Source organism: Anolis sagrei, chromosome 8 (genome assembly GCF_037176765.1).
Source record: "Anolis sagrei isolate rAnoSag1 chromosome 8, rAnoSag1.mat, whole genome shotgun sequence".
NCBI classification, from domain to species: domain Eukaryota; kingdom Metazoa; phylum Chordata; class Lepidosauria; order Squamata; family Dactyloidae; genus Anolis; species Anolis sagrei.
In genome coordinates this window covers 31,878,547-31,899,524 of record NC_090028.1, presented here as the reverse complement: position 1 = coordinate 31,899,524, position 20,978 = coordinate 31,878,547, and the positions used below count along the sequence as shown (strand labels likewise).

The window sequence follows — 20,978 nt, the reverse complement described above, 5'->3', positions numbered from 1 at the left end:
ATATATATATATATAGTACCTTCATACACACACACACACACACATATTGACAAGGAACACAACCTCAAAGTGTCCTGATCCTTATTATTTACATTTATTATTAATATTATTCATTATTATTATAGTTTCTTAATTGTTTGGTCTCTCTCTCTCTATATATATATATGTAATAGAACCTCCCCCCCCCTCTCTCTATATATATATATCTTTCTTGACAAGGAACACAATCTCAAAGTACCTGATCCTTATTATTATTTATATTTATTATTATATTATATTAGTTATATTATATTATTCATTATTCATGATTATTATAGTTTCTTAATTGTTCTCTCTCTCTCTCTATATATATATATATATATATATTAGAACCTTCCAAATATGTATATCTTTGACAAGGAACACAACCTCAAACCTGATCCTTATTATTTATATTTATCATTATATGATTTATATTATATTATTCATTATTATTATAGTTTATTAATTGTACTCTCTCTCTCTCTATATATATATGTATGTATGTATATATATATATATATATAATAGAACCTTCTAAATATATATATATCTTTCTTGACAAGGAACACAACCTCAAAGTGTCCTGATCCTTATTATTTATATTTATTATTATATTATATTATTAATATTATATTATTCATTATTATTATAGTTTATTAATTGTACTCTCTCTCTCTCTCTCTATATATATATATATGTAATAGAACCTTCCCCCCCCCCCTCTATATATATATCTTTCTTGACAAGGAACACAATCTCAAAGTACCTGATCCTTATTATTATTTATATTTATTATTATATTATATTAGTTATATTATATTATTCATTATTCATGATTATAGTTTCTTAATTGTTCTCTCCCTCTCCCTCTCTCTCTCTCTCTCTCTCTATATATATATATATTAGAACCTTCCAAATATGTATATCTTTGACAAGGAACACAACCACAAACCTGATCCTTATTATTTATATTTATCATTATATGATTTATATTATATTATTCATTATTATTATAGTTTATTAATTGTACTCTCTCTCTCTCTCTCTCTCTCTCTATATATATATATATATAATAGAACCTTCTAAATATATATATCTTTCTTGACAAGGAACACAACCTCAAAGTGTCCTGATCCTTATTATTTATATGTATTATTATATAATATTAGTTATATTATATTATTCATTATTATAGTTGATTAATTGTACTCTCTCTCTCTCGCTCTCTCTCTCTCTCTATATATATATATATATTAGAACCTTCTAAATATATATATCTTTCTTGACAAGGAATACAACCTCAAAGTGTCCCGATATTGTATATTATATTATTCATCATTATTATAGTTTATTAATTGTACTAAATATATATAATAGAACCATATATATATATATATATATATATATATATATATAATATCTTTACAAGGAACACAACCTCAAAGTGTCTTGATCCTTATTATTATTTACATTTATTACCATATTATTTATATTATATTATTCATTATTCATATTATAGTTTATTAATTGCACTCCCCCCTCTCTCTATATATATAATAGAACCCCCCCCCACACACACACACACAATGAATACAACATCAAAGTGTCCTGATACTTATTATTATTATTATTTATATTTATTATTATATTACATTATATTATTATTATTATTATTATAGTTTATGAATTGTACTACACACACACACACACACACATATAACCTTATAAATATATATATCTTTCTTTACAAGGAATACAGCCTCAAAGTGTCCTGATATTTATTATTATTTATATCATCATATATTATTTATATTTATTATTTATTATAGTATTTATTACATATATTTATCTTAAAATAGCATGTATGTGTGTGCATATATGTTTGTGTGTGTGTTATAGGGCCTTTTAAATATATATATCTTTCTTTACAAGGAACACAACCTCAAAGTGTCCTGATATTTATTATATTAATTTAATTATATTATTATTTATTATATATTTATATTATTATGATAGTTTATAGTTATTTATATGTGTGTGTTACAAAGAGCCTACTAAATATATCTATCATTCTTGACAAAGAACACAATCTCAAAGTGATATTTATTATCATATATATTTATGTATATTTATTCTATTATTATTATCATTCTTATAGTAGTTTATTAATTATACTCTATACACACACATATATATTTCTTGTCCGCCTCTCCTCACGGCTCGAGGTGTTTAACATTTTTTCAAGATATACATGGATCTGTTTCCAGTAATTTTTTACTTTACTGCAAGTCCACCATGTGTGGTAGAATGTACCCTTTTCTTTCCCACATTTCCAACATTTGTTGGAGCAGCAGTTTAACCCGCTGCACCACTGGGTCCCTCACCTATCAAATAATTAAATACTGATAACATTAACAAAAGCAGAGAGGGTCTGTGGCCATCCAGACATTGTTACACTGCAACTTTTATCTGTCCAACAATATCTGAAGGAGCGGTATTTGAAGTTACTTTCAAAACTTATGTAGGTGTCATGTTTTGTCTCTTTTTTTCAAGAATATGTAGAAAAACCCTTAAAGCTTGTCTTAAAAGTGGGAGGTAATGAAGTCGCAGAACTTTCTACTCAAAGCACAGTGCATGACCCATCCCACTATGAAGATAAAGACGAAAAACACAAAGACAAGAAAAGGAAAAAGAGGAAAAAAGCAGAAAAGCAAGCCCCTGGAGAGGAAAAGGAAAAAAGGAAGAGAAAAGTCAAGGTAGATTTAAATAGCTGTTCCTTGTGTGCTTGGATAGGACAGTCATTGAGGCAGTCCTTGAATATGAAGTAAAGACTAGGATGTATTGTGAGATGCTTCTGTTATATAAAATGGCAAAAGGGGAGAAATTTTCAAGCCATGGATAAGGGAATGGGCAAACCTTCTAACTTGGGGGCTGCATGATGGGCTGGAGCAGTGTGGGCAGATCAGGAAAGGGGGTTTTCTCCAAGTTCCTTCCTTGCCCTTTCCTCCTCTCTCTTTCCTCTTCTCTTTCAGAGGCAGGAAGTGATGGAAAGATGGGAAACGTTTGGATCCCAAAAGGGTTGGTCTTGGTCAGGATGGGATGGTGGACAGGAGAGAAAAAGTGTATCCATTAGACTCCATATTGCCTACTATAGAATTCTAGAGATGGAAGAGACCCCCAAGGGCCATCCAGTCCAACCCCCTGCCATGCAAGAAGGCACAATCAAAGCACTCCTGATAGACAGCCTCTGCGGAAAAGTCTCCAGAGAAGGAGACTCCACCACACTCCCAGGCAGCCTATGCCACTCTCCAACAGCTCTTACTCTCAGGAAGTTCTTCCCAATCTTTCCAGTCAAATGTATTTATTTATTTACAGTGTTTATATACTGCTTTTCTCACCCTGAGGGGGACTCAAAGCGGTTTACACATAGATAATGGCAAAAATTCAATGCCTTACTATTACAATAGTAAAACCACACTTTAAACATAAATCATATTAAAAACAGTACATCACCAGATATCAAAACAGTTATTAAAACCATAAAACAATCTCATCAATTGAGTCGCCGTTCCAGTCCTTGTCCCACTAAAAGCTGCATACATCTGTTGTCCGAAGGCCTGGTCTCAGAACTGTGATTTTAATTTTTTTTCTAAAGGTCAGGAGTGAGGGAGCAGATCATACCTCCTTTGGGAGTGTGTTCCATAGGCGGGGGGCCACAGCCAAGAAGGCCCTGCTCCTCGTCCCCTTAAAGCTTAAATCTCTTTTCCTTCAATGTATTGTCAAAGGCTTTCATGGATGGAATCACTGGGTTGTTGTAGGTTTTTCGGGCTATATGGCCATGTTCTAGAAGCATTCTCTCCTGACGTTTTGCCCGCATCCAGGCACTAACAAGCCACACCAAACAACTGCCAGGCCATCAAATGCTAATCAAGGTAGCCACTTGAAACATTCACACCTAGCTCCAACAGACCTGGACATTCCACAGATATATATACCCTGGACATTCCACCCTGGACATTCCACAGATATATTTACCCAATTTTCCTAGCTCCAACAGACCTCACAACCTCTGAGGGTGCTTGCCATAGATGCAGGTGAAACATCAGGAGAACATGGCCATATAGCCCGAAAAACCTACAGCAACCCACTCTTTCCCTTCCATTTGAAACCATTGCTCCCTTGTGCCCTGGTCTCTAGAGGAGCAGAAAGTCTGTTTTCCCTCTCCTCCTTTTAAATCATGAATCATGGTTCTCATGTTCCCTCTCTACCTTCTCTTCTCCCAGCTAAACATTCCAAGGAAGAAAGGAAGAAGGGAGGGAGTAAGAAAAGGAGAAAAGGAAGGTGGAAGACAATGGAAGGAGAGAGGGAGTGAGGAAACGGAGGAGGAAGGAAAGATAAAAGGGAAGGGAGGAGAAAGAGAGAGGGGAGGAAGGAGGGCAGAGGGAAGAACAAAAGGGTGGAAGGGAAGGAGGGGGGGAGAAAGAGGGAGGGGAGGAAGGAAAGAGGGAAGGAAGGATAGGATGGTGAAAGAGAGGAGGGCCTCATAAAAGAGCCTAAGGGGTCGCATCCACCCCCCCCCCCCCCGCGCGCATGGGTTTGCCCTTACCTTACATAGATAGTGAAGTCTGTGGATATTGGGGACTGAATGTACCCTCTTTGCATGCTAAAGATCCCTTGTTTAGTCAACTGGGGATGAGAAGAACGTCAACCTTGTTTTCTGTTGCTCCAGACATGAACAAATGGATTCGTATTACAAAAAAAGAAATTATCTCTAAAGATTAGGATACATTTATTTTTATTGTAAGATCTCTTTGATGACTCTTAATAGATTTCCCCCATCTCTAGACATCTTTAAACAGAGACTGGGTGAGCATCTTTCAGGACTAATTTAGTTGTATATTTTTGCATGGCAAGGGGGTTGGACTAGATGGCCTTTGGGGTCTCTCCCAACTCTATCTAGGTTAATGCTTGGTTAAAAAGAAAAATAGCTTTGACTTGCTGTAAAACACCTTTCTGTGGATCCAAGGCCTTTGTTAAATATCATAAATAATGTCTTGATTTAGTGCATCTTCCAGTAGGTGGAGACAACACGTTAAAAAAAAATCATCTCCATAGTGTATACTATATAAGATGTTCCACATTCTCATAATTAAGTTCCACTTCAAAGAAGAAATTTACTGCCAGAAACTTACAACTGTTTAGCAGAACAATATGGGTCATTTGTTTCTGTCCTCAGGAAGATAAAAAGAAACGAGATAGGGACCATGGCGAAAACGAAGGCGAAAGAGACCTGAAACCTATAAGGCTGGATATATCTTTGGACAAACCACTGGCAAGCAGTTTAGCAAAACAGGAAGGTAAAACAAAAGTCTGTTGTGTTTTGAAATATTTGTTTGCATTATTCTCGACCGGTAATGTTGATTTAGTGCATTGTTATCGAAGTGTAAAGATGGCAAATAGATCTTGACAATGAATTAGAAAAGGGAAAGCACCAAGAGCCCAGATATCAATTGTACTAGGGCTCAAGTCTTCCTTTTTTAAAATGTGTGTCAGGAGCGACTTGAGAAACAGCAAGTTGCTTCTGGTGTGGGAACTGGCCGTCTGCAAGGACGTTGCCCAGGGGATGCCCAGATGTTTTTACAATCCTTGTGGGAGGCTTCTCTCATGTCCCTGCATGGGAAGCTGGAGCTGACAGACAGAGCTCATCTGTGCTCTCCCCAGATTCGAACCTCTGATCTGTTAGTCTTCAGTCCTGCTGCCACTGCATCATGTCTTCCAATGCTTTGAGTTAAAGTTTGACCACTGATTCTCAATCTTGGCTCTGTTGGTAATGTTGGACTTCAGTTCCCAGAGGCCCCATCCAACATGGCCATCAGGGGGATTCTGGGAGTTATAATCCAGTAACATATGGGACTACTATGTATGAGAGCTGCTGTACATAATAATTGACCTACTAACTTCCCTAACAAAGTCAGGGAAGAGAAGAAGAAAAATACATTTTAGCACTGTTAGAAACAAAAGGTGGAGTAGACAGGACTTTCATGAGGGCAGGTCTTCCTCCTCACATGGAAAAGGGTAAATCTCTTGCTTGTTGTATTATCCCAACCTTCCATAGTTGAAAAAGTTGTTAAGATGTTATATGAACCCACAGCACTGTCAAGTGTGATTTAGAAGTTCTTTCACTTGGGTCGTTTATTTCTTCTGTCATCTTTATCTTTGTCCTAGAAGTGGAGCAAACACCACTTCAAGAAGCTTTGAACCAACTTGTCAGACAGCTGCAGAGGTAAGACTTTGGGATACTGCTGGCAAGGCATGCTAAGCATGTAATACTTGAATAAGTGTCTTTCTAAGTTGGAGCTTTCTTTACAAATGTACTGTGTTGACATGCTAATATCAACGTACTTTTTAATAATAATACAAAATCTATGTGCTTTCAGTGTCAACTTCATTTAATAACAGCTATCATTGTTTTAAAAAAAATAGAGCTTTCTTACAGAGGCTGTAGAACAGTGTTTCTCAACCTGGGGGGTCAGGGGGGGGGGGTCAGAGGGGTCACCAAAAACCATCAGAGGGGTCATCAAAGACCATCAGAGGGTCATGAGGGTTCCATGTTGGAAATTTGGCCCAATTCTATTGTTGGTAGGGTTCAGAATGCTCTTTGTTTGTAGGTGAACTATAAATCCCAGCAACTACAACTTCCAAATGTCAAGGTCTATTACCCCCCCCCCCCCCCCAAACTCCACCAGTGTTCACATTTTGGTATATTGAGTATCCATGCCAAGTTTGGTCCAGATCCATCATTGTTTGAGTCCACAGTGCTCTCTGGATGTAGGTGAACTACAACTTCAAAACTCAAGGTCAATGCCCACCAATCCTTTCCAGTATTTTCTCTTGATCATGGGAGTTCTATGTGCCAAGTTTGGTTCAGTTCCCTCATTGGTGGAGGTCAGAATGCTCTTTGATTGTAGGTTAAATATAAATCCCAGGAACTACAATTCCCAAATGACAAAATCAGTTATTCCCTCCCCCCCAACCCCAGCAGTATTCAAATTTGTACATAGCGCATATTTGTATAAAATACATCCTGCATATCAGATATTTATATGATGATTGATAACAGTAGCAAAATTACAGTTGTTAAGTAGCAACGAAAATAATTTTATGGTTGGGGGTCACCACAACATGAAGAACTTGTATTAAGTGGTCGCGGCATTAGGAAGGTTGAGAAACACTTCTGTAGAAAGTTACTGATAATCGGACTGTGTTTCACTAATAAACTATAAAACATGGGATGTTATATATATTTTATGGGATCTCAAGTAAGTGAGTATAACATTTTTTGAGTGTAGTATTTATTATTTTGTGGCCTGTTTTTATCCTGTATTGGAGGGATTGTGTTTCCTAATTGGAGATAACTGCAAGAGCTATTCTAAAGGGAGCTGTTGTAGCCCTCTAAATAATTATTATTCTGAACATGGAATATACAAAGCTTTGCTAAATATTATTTTTGAAGGAGTTATGTCATTTCAAAGCATGGAAGAGAATAACCACTGGTTGAAGCACGCCTTCATTTTAACAAAACCAATTGTTGTTTAAGCACTTGGTCCAAAATCGCTTCTCATTTTTCCAGCCTGTTAATACAGTTTGATTTACCGTATATACTCATCAATAAGCCAAGTTTTTCAGATCTTTTTATGGGCTGAAAAAGCCTCCCTCGGCTTATAATGGGGTCAAGCCAGCAGTGGAGCCTGGAGGCCATTGCTTGCAATATATGATATATTTCTCTCTCATCTTCCCCTCCCTAAACAGCGTGTTTTCTTTTCTGCTTCTGCTCTGCTTCTCCTCCCAGGCTGGAATGTTTTGAAAAGGGAAAGAAGGGGGAGAGAGGTCCTCGCAAGTTAATCCATTAATCCTATAAAAGCATTTTCCCCTGAAATATTTGCTAATCTCTCCTACGATATATAGGCATTTCCCCCTCCAAGCCTTTGCAGTTCCTATGTACCTATATATCTGTATCTATCTATATACATTAATTTTATATATGAATCTCCCTTCATATGTTTGCAGATCTTTGCAAATCCTATATACATCTATATATCCAGAAATTTCTATGTACCTGTATATCTGTATCTATATATAAATGAATTTTCCCCTCACATGTTTGCAAGTCTCTGCAAATCCTATATAGATATAGATATCAATAAATATATAGAAGTACCTATATATCTGTATATCTCCGTGTTTATATATGTGTGTGTGTATTTATATATGAATTTTTCCCTCACATGTTTGCAAGTCTTTGCAAATCCTATTTGGATTTAATTATCTATAGAGAGAGAGATGTTTAGATATATGAATATAGATATATAAGGCTTGCAAATATTACAGGGGGAAATGCACACACAAATACATATAGACACGTCTAGATAGATAGGAATATAGATATATAGGGCTTGCAAATATTGCAGGGAAAATGCACATTCACAGAGAGAGGAAGAGATGTCTAGATAAATATAAACATAGATATATAGGGCTTGCAAATATTGCAGGAGGGAAATGCACATATATAGAGAGAGAGGATTTGCAAACTTTGCAGGGAGAAATGCATATGTTAAATTAGTATATATAATTATAGATCTGTATTTATCTCTACATTGTTTATATAGGCATTGAATGTTTGCCTGTTACTATGTTGGAAGCCGGCCTGAGTCCTTATGGGGAGATAGGGCAGGATACAAATGAAGTTTATTCTTCTTATTATTATTATTATTATTGATACCATATTGTTTTTGTTGAGCCTATTTTTCCACTTACAGAGCTAGTTTACTGGTTTTCTTTGAAATACAGTAAATATTCAAAAACATGTAACCTACCGATGCCTCAATTAATGTAAATTTATTGGTATCTATTTTTATTTTGATATTTACCAGTAGCTGCTGCATTTCCCACCCTCGGCTTATACTTGAGTCAATATGTTTTCTCAGATTTTTGTGGTAAAATTAGGTGCCTCGGCTTATATTTGGGTCAGCTTATACTCGAGTATATATGGTATATAAGCTTGGAGGCCTCTTCCTGAGCATATACAATCCTACAAACATATTTGGTTTGGACTGAGGATGAACTGATACCTCTCATCTTGTTTTAGCTTCCGTTTTCTGAGGTTTGGGCTGCCGGTATTGGAAGATTCTTGCTATTATATAGTATATCCATATTAGCTCTCCTTGTAATTTTGGGAATGCTATTGGGATCTTGCTTGAAGGTGAAAATACTATTTTGTAACTGTTCGATGGCCTCATGCAATAAACTTCCCCATCATTGATATTGTAATGTGCCTTTTGAGTTTGAAGGAGAAGCAGGGAAATGTGATAGCTGTGGTTTGATTTACAGCTATCAAACACATTTTAACAATAACATCCCAGCCAAAGCTGGGCCTGGCGGGCAAAGATGCTTCTAGGCAGCATCCCACCAACTTTAAAGAAATGCAAGATTGGATTAGGGCAAAAACTATCTCTTGTCTCAGCTCAGTTTCCTGGTTCCTTTCAAGTCGGGAGTCTTCTCTCCTATTTAATACTAAACTCTGTCTGTTCTTTGTTATAGAAACGGAACATAAAGGGCTGTTCTTTTCATTTCTTAACAGAAAAGATCCAAATGCTTTCTTTTCATTTCCTGTGACTGACTTTATTGCTCCCGGCTACTCCATGATCATTAAACGCCCAATGGATTTTAGTACCATGAAAGAGAAGATCAAGAACAATGGTTACCAGTCCATAGAAGAACTAAAGGTGCTTTTAATTTATATTTCAACTGCAGAGAGGGGATTAAACATTGACACTTGCTGGTACTAGCAATTGCATTCCACAGGGTTTTTTTTTAAGAAAAAATATTTTATTCATCTTGGGCTGAACTTTCATAGTTTATGAACACACAGAATCAAAAATGGGCACATCTGGCTTTAAGAGTTTTCCATTGAGCTTCTTTAAAGGAAGCCTTTGAGTGTCTTCAATAGGCGCTTTTTAATGTTAACTTGCAAGGTGTTTGAAAGAAAGTGTGCCTATCTGCCGATACACGTGTGTCAGGAGGGGAGAGACTGAACAGCCAGAACATATTTTGAGAGGGCTTGATGTTCTGAAACAAAACTAGGTTTGTAAAAGAAGGCATATGAAGAGAACTTAGTTATTAATTTGTCAGGGAAACAAAAAGTAATCATTTAGTTAGTGGGTTTAAATAGCTTCTACATAGAAACACAGAGCTGGAAGAGACACCAAAGGCCATCTAGTCCAATCCCCCTGCCTGGTGGAAATACAGAATCCAAACCCACCTGGCTCTTCAACCTCTAGAAGATCTCAGAGTTAAAAATCAAGCTCACAACAATAAAACACTGGAGACAAGTGGTTTATTCCTTCTTTCCAGAATCCTAAAAAGACAGTTCTAAAGTTTTCCAGCACAAACCTCCTGTATATATCCACCCCGACTCCCATCCACCCCCTAGTGGCCAAACAAAACTCTATTTATATATTTATTTATTTTGCACATTTGTATCTCACCCTGGGGTCAGATGGCTTCACAATCGGCAACCATTAGATGCCCCCCCCCCAAAAAAAACCAATTATAAAAACCATTTACATTTAAAACAATCATTAAAATATCACATATTAAACATACAGTTAAAATTATGCAAGTTCAAGTCATCGTCCAGGTCAGTCCATTGTCAATCCAATAAGTCGTTCTCATTGTTAACGCTGTTTCTGCTGCTCAAATGCTTGGAAACTCTACCATCAAGAATTTCTACCATCATGAATTACCATCAAGAATTTCATCCTAGTGTTGAGGTGGAATGTCTTTTTTGATAGTTTGATTCCATTGCTCTGTGTCCTACATAGACTGCAGTCACAAAAGTATGCAGTGTTGTTTGGTTTTTTTTTTATTTATTTGACAATTGAATTTAGGAGAAAACTAAATATGTAGGGAGATGGAAAATGTTTACTTCCCTTGCATGTCTCTTGCGCTTGTTACATTGTTTTTGTGTCTTTGTTTCTGATTTATGTTAACTCCAAGATACAGAGTTGTCTTGGAAAGATTTATGCAGAGAAAGGCTGTCTTTGGCTGGATCTTCCCTGCCATATAATGCAATTCCAAAACCCAGACTAGGTACATTGAACTAGATTATATGATTCTACACTGCCATATCATCCAGTTCAATGCAGTTAAACTAGATTCTGAAATTGCATTATTTGGCAGGGTAAATGGGGCATCTGTAGTCTCTTCTCCAAGCTTTCAAAGTCATTCCTTATAAGGCTTGGCTTCCTAAACTTGGTCTCCTGTGAACATATCCCATCTTGCAAATATCCCTCTAACTCAGAACTGGGCATAATATTCCAGATATGGTCTGTATCAGAAGAGAATAGTACTATTACTTCCCCTAAATCCAGACACCCTACTATTGATACAGCCTAGGTTTACATTGCCTGCTTTGCCTGTAGCTTCACACTGTTGGCACAAGTTTAGTCTTTGGTCTACTAAGACCTCTATATCCTTTTTATATACTTCTTAATCAAGTATATATTTGTGCCATGGCCTTTTTCTGAGGCTAGGAGAATGTGGCTTGCCTAAAGTCATCCATTGAGTTTCCAGGACTGAGCAGCCATTTGAACCCTGGCCTCCAGAGTCTTTATTTATTTATTTATTTGTTTATTTACAGTATTTATATTCCGCCCTTCTCACCCCGCAGGGGACTCAGGGCGGATTGCAATGTACATATACATGGCACACATTCAATGCCATAGACACACAACATATATAGACAGACACTCAGAGGCCATTTAACATTCCAGCCTTTTCATGAGGGCATTCTGGCCACCAGGGGAGCTGTCGCTTCACCGTCCATTTGTGACACTGATGAAGTACTTCCTCATTCTTTGCGTACTTGCTGGAGATATTTATGGCCTCGTAAATTAGTTAAATTAGCCTGACCACATAAGCGGTACCTAAATTTTCCTACTTGACAGATTCAACTGTCTTTCGGGCTGCAAAGGTCGACAACAAGCTACACAAATTGGTCGGAAGCTGACCCGGGCTGGCTTCGAACTCATGACCTTTCGGTCAGTAGTGATCTTAGTGCAGCTGACTCCCAGCCAGCTTCGCCACAGTCCCGGTAATATTTTGCTCAAACCACTACTTGGCACAGTTGTTTAATTCCTGAAACAATTGGATTGTTGGAACAAATACTCATCATGTTTTGAGTTAGTTTGGTTTTTTAAGCCAGTTTAGGAGTTTACCAAATCCAACTTGTCACCTTGCTGTCTTTTACATTCCAATCTCACCCTCACCCCACCCGACCCTACTATTTGTATGTCTTAAAGAGAAACATAAGACCTGTATGCTTCCTTTATTGCTGTTTCCAACCTGACAAAAACAACCCTGTGATCTCCCGGGAGAGCTGTCTGTGATGAGCCTTGCCTTTATCGGGGCATTAATACCAAAGTGTAAGAAGTCAGATGTCTGTCATAAGCGTCTTTGGCCTCAGATCAAATCTGTCATCTCCAAAACATGTCAACCGCTGCTGGCCTAGTGCTCTGCAAGCTAATGCCTCAGGAAAAGGCTACGAAATCCCACCTGGAGGTTTGGCCTGTCATTCTTAAGCGCTTAGAGGCAGCTCAGAAAGTCGTAAAGGGCCTCTTTCTCCATTACTCCAGCGACTCCTTTTGCCTCTCCTTCGGTTGCATCTACTGTAATAAATCAGATTGTAGTTAGAGGTAGAAAAAGACAGTTCTGAAAAAGCTCTATCTGCCTTTGAGGTCTTAAAAATGTCAGTCAGTGGCCCTGGATTGGACCTTGGGAATCCTATTAGGAAACTAGACAAGAACTTGATATGAAACTTTTAAGAAACTGGAGAAGAAGGTTGTTAAGACGAATAGTTTTGAAACCCCTGCTGTTTTAACATGATCCAGTCATGTCAGCATCCTTATTCTGGTCAAGGAGAAGAATTGCAAACATTGAGTTTCTTTTTCTAAACACTAGCTGCCTTCTACTTAATTAAAATTTCACGTGAAGAGATAGACATATATCCTAGCATCCCTGAAATCTCTGATCATATGTCTTATGTTTTGTCCCCTATTGATACAGGACAGTTTCAGGCTGATGTGTACTAATGCTATGATCTATAACAAACCAGAGACCATTTATTACAAGGCTGCGAAAAAGCTCTTGCATTCAGGAATGAAAATACTCAGCCAGGTAACTCTGCTACAGTGGGAAAACGTTTTGGAAGAATGCTGTCAAATTATGTTGTAAGATCATACTTTTTGTCTTTAACATTGAAATAATTAATCATTGTTAATATTAAGATATTTGTCCCTCCTTGAAAATTCTATCCCAGTTATATCCTATCTTGTTCATGCCCAACATTATTTTTAATTTTAATATATTACAATTGGCCCTGCCATTGGTTTTAAATGCTTGTGTGTTACTGTGATTTATTCTTTATTTTTTGTTATGTGACTTATATTAATTGTATTGCTTTGATTGTTTTGTTTTGCTTTGTTTATTGATGTATTATGGGCTTGGCCTCATGTAAGACGCACCGAGTCCCTTGGGGAGATGGTAGCGGGGTACAAATAAAGTATTATTATTATTATTATTATTATTACTATTGTCCCTTAATAATTATCTTGGATGTTATAGAGAAGTATAAATTATTGACTATTGGTGATCTTTCCTTCAAGAATCGTAAATAATATATGCAGCTGGGGTCAGTTTATTCACATCTGAGTATCTTTGTTATAACATTAGTTTGGTGATACATTGTCAGAGCAAGATTGAATTGTTGCATTAAAGGAAACAGTGTAGCTTTTGCAAATTAGTACAAAGCTTTAATTTGAAGCAACTTTATTGCTACACTGTTTCAGACTCCCCGATTAATTACCATACATTTGTCTCTTCTTCCTCTCCGTCTTTGCCCTCTCTCTCTTTCTCTGAGTATGGAAGAGTTACTTTGGGAAACTGAGCTCCGAAACAGACTGCAGTATGTGTTTGCAGGAGGATTTTGGGAGTTGCAGTCCAAATAGTAAAGGTGATGCATGCCATATGCCAGCAAATATGGAAAACACAAAAATGGCCATCAGATTGGGAAAAAAATCAACTTATATCCCCATACCAAAAAAGGGAAGCACTAAAGAATGCTCAAACTTTCATACAGTGGCACTTATTTCGCATGCCAGTAAGGTAATGCTCAAGATCCTGCAAGGTAGACTCCAGCAATACATGGACCGAGAGTTGGCAGACATACACGCTGGGTTTAGAAAAGGCAGCAGAACAAATAATAGAGGAAGGCAGGGAGTTTCAGAAAAACATATATTTCTGTTTTATTGACTGTTCTAAAGCTTTTAACTATGTGGATCATAATAAATTGTGGCAAGTTCTTGGTGGTATGGGGATACCAAGCAACCTTGCCTGTCTCCTAAGGAATCTGTATAACGACCAAGTAGCAACAGTTAAGAACAGACCATGGAACAGCAGACTGGTTCAAGATTGGGAAAGGAGTTCAGCAGGGCTGTATACTCTCACCCGTCCTATTCAACTTGTATGGATGTATGCGATGTGCAGGGCTTGATGAATCCAAGGCTGGAGTTAAAATTGCTGGAAGAAACATTAACAAGCTTAGATATGCAGATGATACCACTTTGATGGCTGAAAGTGAGAAGGAACAGAGAAGCCTTCTAACCAAAGTGGAAAAAAGTGCAAAAGCTGGATTGCAGTTAAACATAAAAAATACAAGAGAATGGCAACCAGACTGATTGATAACTGGCAAATAGAGGGAGAAAACATGGAGTCAGTGACAGACTTTGTATTTCTAGGTGCAAAGATGACTGCAGACACAGACTGCAGCCTGGAAATCAGAAGACACTTACTTCTTGGGAGGAGAGCAATGACCAATCTTGATAAAATAGTGAAGAGTAGAGACATCACACTGGCAACGAAGGCCCACATAGTTAAAGCAATGGTATTTCGCATAGTAACCTATGGATGTGAGAGTTGGACCATAAGGAAGGCTGTGGGAAGGAAGAGAGATGGTTTTGAACTGTGGTGCTGGAGAAAAATCAAGAGAGTGCCTTGGACCGCAAGAAGATCCAGCCAGTCCATACTCCAGGAAACAATGTCCAACTGCTCACTGTGAGAAGCATATTAGAGGCAAAGAAGTACTTTGGACACATCATGAGAAGACAGAAAAGCTTGGAGAAGACAATGATGCTGGGGAGAATGGAAGGAAAAAGGAAGAAGGGCCGACCAAGGGCAAGATGGATGGATGTTCTCTTTGAAATGACTGGCTCGACATTGAAGAAGCTGGGAGTTGCCACGGCTAACAGGGAGCTCTGGCGTGGGCTGGTCCATGAGGTCACAAAGAATCGGAAGCAACTGAATGAATAAACAACAAAAGTCCAAATAGTAACATATCCAAGCTGTTTTTGTGACCTAAAAAGACGGCATTTCATTCACTCATGCCCACTCTGTTTGGACAGCTTTTCAAGTGTGGGGTAGGGATCAAATGAGACATTTTGGACTCTCTTGTGTTTTGCTTTCTTTAGGAAAGAATTCAGAGTTTGAAGCAAAGCATCGACTTCATGGCAGACCTTCAGAAAGCCCGGAAGCAGAAAGATAAATCCGATCTACAGTCTGGGGGAGAAAATGGCAACGGACTCGGAAAAGAAGCCAACTCCATGAACGTAGACCTTCGAGCCTTTAAAAGTCCCACCAAAGAGCATAAAAAGTGATTATTCTAGAAGGCCTAAGTATTTTTTTTCATTTGTGCCAAACTGGAGCACATGACTCTAGGCCAGGCATGGGCAAACTTCGGCGCCCTCTCTCCAGGTGTTTTGGACTTCAACTCCCACAATTGCCAACAGCCTCAGGCCCTTTCCTTTTCCCCCTCAGCCGCTTAAGCGGCTGAGGGGGAAAAGGAATGGGCCTGAGGCTGCTGGCAATTGTGGGAGTTGAAGTCCAAAACACCTGGAGGGAGGGCTGAAGTTTGCCCATGCCTGCTCTAGACTGTTGACAGTTACTTATCTATATGCTTAGAAAAGGGGGTTCAGCAAATTCATGGGAGGGAAATTGTTGTTTGTAATATTTTTATATAAAACTTCCCTGTACAGAAACAGTATGCGCTTGACTGCAGAACATCATAACTAATACAAATGGCTTAGGTTACAAAACAGAAAATGAACATGGGAGGAGAATCAGAAGTTCATGTGTAAAAGGAAATATAATAATTTATCTCTTTCTAGCTAGATTTGCCAAATAGATGTTTCAGTTTATGTCCACTTCAATACTAAATGTGCATTTCCTGTTTTAAACTATGGAGAACATGTTGGTGTTTATCATTTTTTTAAAAAATACATACATTTTTGATTTATCAGTGCTCCATTTCTATTGGTGGTCTTATAGGCCAAGAATGAGCACAATCATATGTACCGTATGTACTTGAATATAAGCTTAGTTTTTCAGCTCTTTTTTTGGCTGAAAAAGCCTCACTCGACTTATACTCAACTCAAGGTTAATTATTATTATTATTATTATTATTATCATTATCATTATATAACATTTATTATTTTACTCTATTTATTATTATTATTACATTTGGTACATTATTTTACTCTATTATTATTACATTTGTTATTTTACTGTACTATTACTTCATTTATTATTTTACTCTATTATTATTGCTACATTTGGTACATTATTTTACTCTATTGTTGCTATTGCATTTATTAATTTGCTTTATTGCATTTATTATTTTACTCTATTATTATTACATTTGGTATATTATTTTACTCTATTATTGTTATTATTGCATTTATTATTTATGTTCTTATTACATGTATTATTTTACTCTATTACATTTATAATTTTATTTTTGTTATTATATTTACATTATTGTAGTCTTATTGTTATTACAATTATTATTTTAATCTATAATTATTCGAAGGATACATAAGCCCATTTACATTGAAGAAGGATAGAATAATGGTTAATCAGTTGGGCATGATAAATATCATATACACTCAAGTATAAGCCGAGTTTTTCAGCCCTTTTTGGCTTAAAAAGCCCCCCTCGGCTTATAATCGAGTCAATTATTTTACTCTGTTATGATTATTATTTGATTACATTTATTATTTTACTCTATTTATTATTATTACTACTACATTTGTTACATTATTTTACTCTTTATTACATTTATTATTTTTCTCTATTGTTATTACATTTATTATTTTGCTCTATTATTATTCCTCTATTTATTATTATTATTATTACATTTATTTATTTATTTATTATTTACATCTTTTTTATCCCACCCATTTCAGCCCAAAGGCTCTATTTTACTCTATTATTGTTTTTCTTATTACATTTATTATTTTACTCTCTTTATTATTATTGGAAGGATATGTAAGCACATTTACATTGAAGAGGGTTAGAATAATGGTTTAATCATAGTTGGATATCCTTATCTTAAATTACGGTTTTATGTAAATATTCAAAAACATTTAACCTCAATTAATGTAATTATATTGGTACCTATTTTTATTTTGAAATTTACCAGTAGCTGCTGCATTTCCCGCCCTTGGCTTATACTTGAGTTAATACGTTTTCCCAGCTTTTGGTGGTATAATTAGGTGCCTCAGCTTATTTTCTGGTTGGCTTATACTCGAGTAAATATAGTATATGGGCCTTTTCTCCTTTTTTCCCTTTTAGGAAAGAAAAAGATCTACTTGAAGAAAAAATAAGGAATAATAATTTAGAGAAGGAACAAGAACTGATTGAACGCATCATTAAAGAATCAGGAGGGAAATTGACAAAACGTCCTGCTAACGGCCAGGTAAATAGACCGGGGGGGGGGGGGGGGTGTATGATAAGAGAAACCTTGAAATGGAAGACATTTAAGTCCCTTTGGTTTGATGTAGCACTGGCTTAATATCATTAAGAATCTATATCAAGTCTCATAATAACCATTAATTGAAGTGATGAGCAAAAGAGGCTACTAAATTATGCATGGCTCAGTGTTGTTCTCGCTTTGCAGGCTGGGCACCAGAGACCTTGTTTTAATGGCTTGATCTTTTATTTCAGTGCGAGTTTGAACGGAGAAAACCTGATGGCACAACCACCCTGGGACTTCTTAATCCGGCAGAAAATAACGCAGGGGGTGAGGCTTGGAATGACTAATTTTAACCAACTTTTCTGTCATTGGCGTGTATTGCCAGTGGATTCTCTGCACTTAGACGAGACGCTGAAAAGGTCTCTGGAGGCTGTGTCATGCTCATCATGAGTTTGTCCTTACAATTCCCATGGTTCATCCATCTGTTTCCAATCTGTGTTTCCACTTAATGTGTTCCTTATTGGGGGGAAAGAAATCAACCCACTGAAGTTCAAAACAATGTCTGAATCGTGACCTAAAATCTTGGAATGTTTTGCATTTCGAATTTTGAGTTGTATCACTTTTTCTTGTTTCTACCTTTTCTTGCGTCATAGACCTGAGCCATCCGTCACTGAGGCTCGGTGCGACAGCCGGAAGACTTCAGTCTGGTGTAAACACATTGCAAGGCTTCAAAGAGGACAAAAGGAACAAAGTTACTCCAGGTAAAACCTGCTGCTTCTCCCTGCTATTATTTATTTATCGTGTCAGGAGAAAACCAAATAGTTGTACTGCATTTTTAACAAACAAACAAACAACACACAAAGTTTGCAAGCTTGGTAGTTGATTAAATGTCCTTTGACCAGTATCTGGCCACTTGGAGTGCCTCTGGTGTTACTATAAGAAGGTCCTCCATTGTGCATGTGGCAGGGCTCAGGTTGCATTGCAGCAGATGGTCTGTAGTTTGCTCTTCTCCACACTCGCATGTCGTGGATTCCACTTTGTGGCCCCATTTCTTAAGGCTGGCTCTGCATCTCGTGGTGCCAGAGTGCAGTCTGTTCAGCGCCTTCCAAGTCGCCCAGGTTTTCATGTGCCCAGGGGGGTCTCTCATTTGGTATCAGCCACTGATTGAGGTTCTGGGTTTGAACCTGCCACTTTTGGACTCTTGCTTGCTGAGGTGTTCCAGCGAGTGTCTCTGTAGATCTTAGGAAACTATTTCTTGATTTAAGTCGTTGACGTGCTGGCTGATACCCAAACAAGGGATGGGCTGGAGATGTCACTGCCTTGGTCCTTTCACTATTGGTTGCTACTTCCCGGGGGATGTCAGGTGGTGCAATACTGGCTAAGCAGTGTCATTTCTCCAGTGGTGTAGGGCGCAGGCACCCCGTGATAATGCGGCATGTCTCATTAATAGCTACACCCACTGTTTTAGCATGGTGAGATATGTTTTAGCATGGTGAGATATGCAGAGTAGCATAGCACAAGGGCAGATGTCTTCACTGTGTCTGGTTGTGATCCCCAGGTTGTGCCAGCCAGCTTTCGTATGATATTGTTTCTAGCACCCACTTTTTGCTTGATATTCAGGCAGTGCTTCTTGTAGGTCAGGGCATGGTCCAGGGTCTCTCTGCTAAAAATGCCAAAAAGAACCAGGAAGAAAAACAAAATAAAAAGGTATTTGGGAGTATTTTCCTATGCATCCATAGGCGACAAATTCCAAAGATGTGAGTATCACAAAACCTACACAGCCTTTAAGTGCAGGCAGAATACAAATGCAGTTACTTATTTCCCCTTAATTCTGAAATAGATGTCTTGTTTCAGATTAAGAGAACATCAGAGAAAACCTTTGATATGTTCGGCTGTGGTTCAAAGTTTAAAAATCAGCCTTAAAATATGTTGCATCATCATTGGTGTCATAGTTTTACAAGGTTTTTAGCCTTCTCTACCAAAAAGACCTGGTGTCAGTCTTACTGTATCAGCCTGGGACTGGCTGATTTGGTTGTTATAAATAAGAGAGGGGTGGGGGGAGGCTGGAAACAGTTGGGGAAGTTAGGGTAGATAAAGCGTCTGTTTTGTGAGAGAAATTAAAACTGCAGTTAACAGACTGTGGGCACAGAGTTTGGCCACTAGGGGGCGGATGGGAGTTGGGACTGATATATACAGGAGGTTTGCGCTGGAAAACTTTAGAACTGTCTTTTGAGGATTCTGGAAAGAAGGAATAAACTACTTGTCTCCAGCGTTTTATTGTTGTCGTTGTTGTTGTTTTTTTAAAAAAAAAAACCAACATTTTATTATGTTATAAACACAAATCAATAAGTCAAATTCCACATGTTACACATATAAATCCTGAGTAATTCAACAGATATTAAAAATATCATGCTAATTTACACTGGTGTAGATCATATTTTTTCCCACCCACCCTCCCTCCTCAACAAGAGTATATTTCTAATCTTGCAGATCCAGCTACTGGTAGAGTCTTTGTTTTTTTTTCTTTGATGTGATCGTTGGCTCCTCCATTTTTCACCCAGTTGAAGTAGGCCTTCCATCTCTTTGTAATGACTTTTTCTTTGTCCATTCTTGTTGCTTGCTTAGTCATAATTCCCATAATATCCAACAGCACTTGATCATATATAATCATTCCAATTACTTAATGTCCATTTCGATTTGTCTTTCCATCATCTAGCGATCACCGCATGTGCTGCTCTTATTGTTACCTTAAATGACTCCTGGCAATTAGTTTTTATACTCGGATGATCCAACACTCCCCATAGAAGCAAATCATTATTAATTTGAATTTTTATCTGGAATATCTCTTGAATTTTTCCTTGTATCATTTGCCAGAATTTTTTAAATTTCAGAACATTCCCACCACATATGTGAATAAGTAGCTTTTTATTGTTGTGAGCTTCATTTTAATTCCAAGATCTTCCAGAATCTGACAGCTGATGCCTGACCAAACTACAAATCCCTGGATTTGAAAGCATTGAGCCATGGCAATTAAAGCAAACTGTGTAGACCCAGTCATAGTTTCTCCTCTCAACTGAGAGCATGCTGTAACTCC

The 20,978-nt window shown here is 37.4% G+C and overlaps 1 protein-coding gene across 1 annotated transcript in view; it reads left to right on the top strand.

The window, feature by feature from the left end:
• The window catches only part of BRD7 (bromodomain containing 7), a 31,943-nt gene that overhangs the window by 537 nt on the left and 10,428 nt on the right, over positions 1 to 20,978 (top strand). The window contains exons 2-10 of the mRNA XM_067471111.1: positions 2,575 to 2,777; positions 5,258 to 5,378; positions 6,247 to 6,304; positions 9,659 to 9,803; positions 13,144 to 13,254; positions 15,603 to 15,784; positions 17,764 to 17,887; positions 18,136 to 18,211; positions 18,538 to 18,645. Of these exons, the coding sequence (XP_067327212.1) occupies positions 2,575 to 2,777; positions 5,258 to 5,378; positions 6,247 to 6,304; positions 9,659 to 9,803; positions 13,144 to 13,254; positions 15,603 to 15,784; positions 17,764 to 17,887; positions 18,136 to 18,211; positions 18,538 to 18,645 (1,128 nt within the window). The remainder of the gene's footprint in view (positions 1 to 2,574; positions 2,778 to 5,257; positions 5,379 to 6,246; positions 6,305 to 9,658; positions 9,804 to 13,143; positions 13,255 to 15,602; positions 15,785 to 17,763; positions 17,888 to 18,135; positions 18,212 to 18,537; positions 18,646 to 20,978) is intronic.